General features: G+C 34.6%; 1 protein-coding gene across 1 annotated transcript; it reads right to left on the bottom strand.

Moving 5' to 3' along the window:
- Window positions 1-701: 701 nt before the first annotated feature.
- On the bottom strand, window positions 702-2,289 carry LOC131328373 (uncharacterized). The gene is made up of 7 exons (XM_058361322.1): window positions 2,221-2,289; window positions 2,076-2,139; window positions 1,596-1,671; window positions 1,357-1,486; window positions 1,121-1,275; window positions 925-1,045; window positions 702-836 (listed from the first exon to the last, which is right to left on the bottom strand). The coding sequence occupies exons 1-7, from the start codon at window positions 2,287-2,289 to the stop codon at window positions 702-704; spliced, it is 750 nt and encodes a 249-aa protein (XP_058217305.1).
- Window positions 2,290-4,645: the final 2,356 nt, after the last annotated feature.

Genomic DNA, 4,645 nt, shown 5'->3' with positions numbered 1-4,645 from the left:
TTTTCGGATGAAACAAGAGGTTCTTCGACCAAGAACTAGGGGAAACTGCTGTCGGCAATGGGGGGTCACAACGTAGGATTACTTATCTCCTCTCAAAATTGAATTTTATACTACTAGCGAGTACAGATATTAGTGCAAGAGTAAGATTACCCATTTATGGATTGATGACCCATGTCATGTACTATTATTACTCAATAATATATATATATACTAGCGAATGTCCGTGCCTAAAGGCACGACGCAACATATTTGGAATACAACTAAAGATATTTGTGGAACAATGAGCAAAAGGAGGGCATGTTAAAAAAAAGGGTAGGAACAAATTAAACTTTGGAATATGTGCAGGACAATTCGATATGCAAATAATATTCAAGTTTTACACAAATTTTCAAAATCAATAAATCACCCAACACACGTAATAAAAATTAACTACATCAAACCAAATATATTCTTGTAAAACTTAACCTAACAAATAAAATGTCATTATCAAATTTTCAATGTCTTAAAAAAGCTCTTATCACGATGAATCCAATGTCTCTTTGCCAGTTCTCGATTTCCCTACATAAATAAGATTAAGAATTATTAAATTCATCGCAAATAAATATGAACTGGAAATTAAATGAAAATGACAACTTATCACCTCTACAATAATTTAAATCGTTTTATTACCTTTGAAAATATGCCAACACTCTTCTGACCAATCAAACTTTTAATACAAAAGTCACCATGGGAGCACAATGGTCAACGGATCCAAACTTTGGAGCAGGAATAATAAACACGTATGGACATTCATTAAATTGAGAAATGTAGTCTTTGAGCATTTGCACCCCATTATCCTGGCAGAACATCACAAATAAATGTATTAATATATTATTTTAATTTTATATACAGTGTAATTTATATATATAGTTTTTTAGTATTTACCTTTAACATTAATTTCTTCAGATATGAAGGGATACATTGTAAGATGAATTCTGCCTTCGTGTCCTTTACCAAGAGTTCCATTGAGCCAGTGGAGTCTTTCACAACCATCTTTGCATTATACCTACAATAAATGCAAACAAGTTGTATGTGTTACATATAAGTTGTATTACTCATTAAAAATGTGTGGATTGATTACCTGATTACAGTCTGCACATCTTCTCTGCCACAATGTTTACACATAGACCAGCCATACTGATTGTCAACTTGGTTATAGCATGTATTGCATAAATCAATCCATAGATGTTCACCATATATTTTTTCAATGCGGCCAATAACGCGATAATAGTTTACCTACAATAAAATTTCAAATGTAGTTATATAATGATGGATGTCCAAATATTAACCATGAAATCATGTAGGGGAAAATCTTACATTGGTCCGAAACGCAAATTGGTTTATTCGAATTCTCCTGGCATTTGAAATTATTAATGCCTGTGGGAGCGAAAATCCATGTGTGCGGTTCCATGTTACCGACTTTTGTGCATTTTCATCTTTTGCAAACCTAGATAAGCACAATTTTTTTAGAACAACTAATCGAACAAAAAATACTAATCTCCATATAGTTAAAGACTAAAAAACATACAAATTGATTTGCTCAATATTTAACTTACCATTCAGGAATCCCGTCTGTACGAATTGAGTGGTTAACGTATAATTTGCTTTTCTTGCAAGTGCTGAGGTACGAACCTAGAAGTTAAAATTTCAAAATTATTAATTAGTTTTTTAAATTATTATTAAAAAAGTTCACACAGGTTCAGAGAAGTATTACCGTGACAGTGACAATTATATGGAGACTTACCTAAATTGCATTACGGGTACTAATTAGATTTGCAAGAAACTTCACAATTATATGGAGACTTACCTCGGGAACATGTATGGCATGTTGGTCTCGCCCATCGGCTCTAATATTCCCGACTCGGAGAGGTTGAATCTTTACGTACAAAGTCAACAATTGAGAAAGAATTACATTAAAAAAAACATGGGTAGAAAATGTAGATAATCAAACACGATTTTGATTAATAAGAGTCTTGCACTTGTATTTATCGGCGAGTGTTGTTCCGATCGCCTTTCAGTGGTTTGCTTAAAAATACGTTCTCGTTCTCGTCGGGCACGTTGCGCTAGTATTCCTTTTGATATATCTTTACCGGATTGTTCCTAAAATACGTGTATAAACAAATTTGAAAAATTAGAATGTCGTTTAGCTAATTGACTATAAAGATAGAAGATAGAAGATACATCAAAGGGTGATATCCGTTCTTCTTTTTCTCCATTGCTAACACTTGTTGGCTTTCCTTTGCTGTTCATTGCCTAATGCAAAAAAGAAAAGAAAAAAATCACAAACCAAGATTGGAAAGAAAATATTGAAATAGTGGCTCTTTATACTATTGATATGGGGCAGACCACCGCCTTGAACAAATTTAACCAACTAAAACGCATAGAACAAACTCAAACGCATAAGTGCATTTTATTTCCAGTTGACAATTAGAACAAACTCAAACGAAGAAAAAGGAAATCATCAAAGAAACTCCAGAGCCCGGAGTACATTTTACGACAGAATCTTCTAATTGTATTCTTGTGATATGTACAACATAAGTGCAGTAGTTTCTTGATTCTATTTTCAGTTTTATGAGGCATTTTTACAAACACATGGAATGCAATAAAATCTTGATTGGGATTGCTTACGTGAAAAGGAGAGAATGAAGTCCAATAAATCAAGCCTTGATTGACTGAGAGCAACGGAAGTGGTCGACGGTGGCGGAATCGATGGTTCGTTGAACACCCTATTAACCACCAAAGAGATTTCTGATCAATATCAAATTCATTTTTTTAAAGCTGTAGAGAGTCCATTACCCCGAAAGGAAGGACCGGAGGAGAGTCTAGGAGTGTTTTGCACGCAGGAGCTGCGATGGTGGTGGTTGATCGCAGTTGAGGAAGAGAGGAGGTTAGTAGAGGGTTGTTCAAAGAGGAGAGAGAGAGAGAGAGAGAGTCGTGTAAAAGGGGAGCTAGGGTTTCAAGATCCATACCTTTTTTGTGAGGGATGAGAGATCGCTGGGGCAGAAAACTCAATCATCGTGAGGTTGTCACAGAGAGAGAGAGAGAGAGAGAGAGAAGAGAAGGGGAAAGTAAAAGATAGGAGTATATTACGGGTTTTATTATATATATATATATATATATATACATATACATATATATATATATATATGCATTTGACTGAAGAACTATATGCTCATTTTATGAGTCATTTCTTTCTTTCTTTATGTGTGAGAGGGGTGGGAGGATTCTGGGGCCTGAGGCCCGTTCCGCTTTCCCCGAAATCTTTTTTTTTTAAAGTAATTTTAAACTCAAATATAACGAAAATAATTTTTTAATTTTTTTGCACCATTTAAAAGATTTTAATGAGACCTATCAAACAAGATCTATATTGGTAGAAAAATTATTTGCGTAAACACATGATTTTTGATCTTAAAATTACTTTCTTTTTCTAAAAGTGGAACGGGCACTCATTCATTTTCTTTACACTTGGTTTAAGATTTCGTACATTACATTAATGCATTCGAAATATCTTGGAAAATGAGGATGTGTTCTACTAATTAAAATAAAAACTAAAATGAATAAATATTTTTAAAATAAGTATTTATTTATTAAATTAAATATAATGTATTATGAGAGAATGACTTGTCTTGTAAAGTGAAAAATAAGTACTTAAAAAATAAGAACTTTAACAAAACAGTGCCTTTTTTTTCTCCCAAGACAAAAGGATAAGAGTCTCATCCCTGTGGTTCGAGTTCCAAAGCTCACGACAAGGTTCAATCTTTTGTCTTTCTTATCACATTTTCATAGATAGCTTATCTAATTCAAAACTTCGTAGGTATCCGATTCAAATTTTCTGGGTGTTATTAATTACAAAGAAAAGATACATAGACCAACTTTTTGCATTAACAATTGTACAATCTCTCTCACATGAGATATGTGGGACCTACATATGGGATGGGATTCACAAATCTCATATTAGAGAATTTGTACAATTATTAATACAAGTGTTTGTGGATGTAGCAAACCTGAATTAATTAACTCTTGTGCGACTAACTCATGTGAAGAAAGTTCTCACTTTAATTAGATCTCTTGCTAATGGAAGGTGTATTTATTTTCTTAAAAGTTGATTAATGGACGCATAACGTAACCCAAGTACCCTGAATTTAAAAAAAGAAGAAGAAGAAGAAGAAGAAGTAAATTTGCTAACAGAAAAGTTAATTATGTGATGACTTCGAATTTGTACTTAGTTGGTACGAATACCAATCAAGGGCGGATGTAGCATTCTTAGTTCAAAATGTCTACCGACATAATTCCGGACACAGCTGTTTGATCCATGTGAACGTGATACATAACATCGAATGGTTCTGGATAAAAGTGAATTGATTTTGCCACTTTTTCTCTCTCTACAGTTTCTTCGTCAAGGGTCCCATTTGGGGGAGGCAGAGCCCGCTGCTAGCCGCCCCCCCCCCCCCCCCCCCCCCCCCTTCTTTCCTCCTTCTCTATCTATTTCCTCTATCTATTCTCTCACCCTCCTCTCCTCCTCCGCGTTTCTTTTTCCTCATCCAAAAATGATCGGCATTGAGTAGGGCGGCAGCGGCAGCGATGGTGGACGGTTCAGGCGTTTTAT

This window comes from Rhododendron vialii, chromosome 6a (assembly GCF_030253575.1).
Source record: "Rhododendron vialii isolate Sample 1 chromosome 6a, ASM3025357v1".
Taxonomy (NCBI): domain Eukaryota; kingdom Viridiplantae; phylum Streptophyta; class Magnoliopsida; order Ericales; family Ericaceae; genus Rhododendron; species Rhododendron vialii.
Note: the sequence above shows the minus strand (reverse complement) of the source record. Positions and strands in the feature narration are given on the sequence as shown.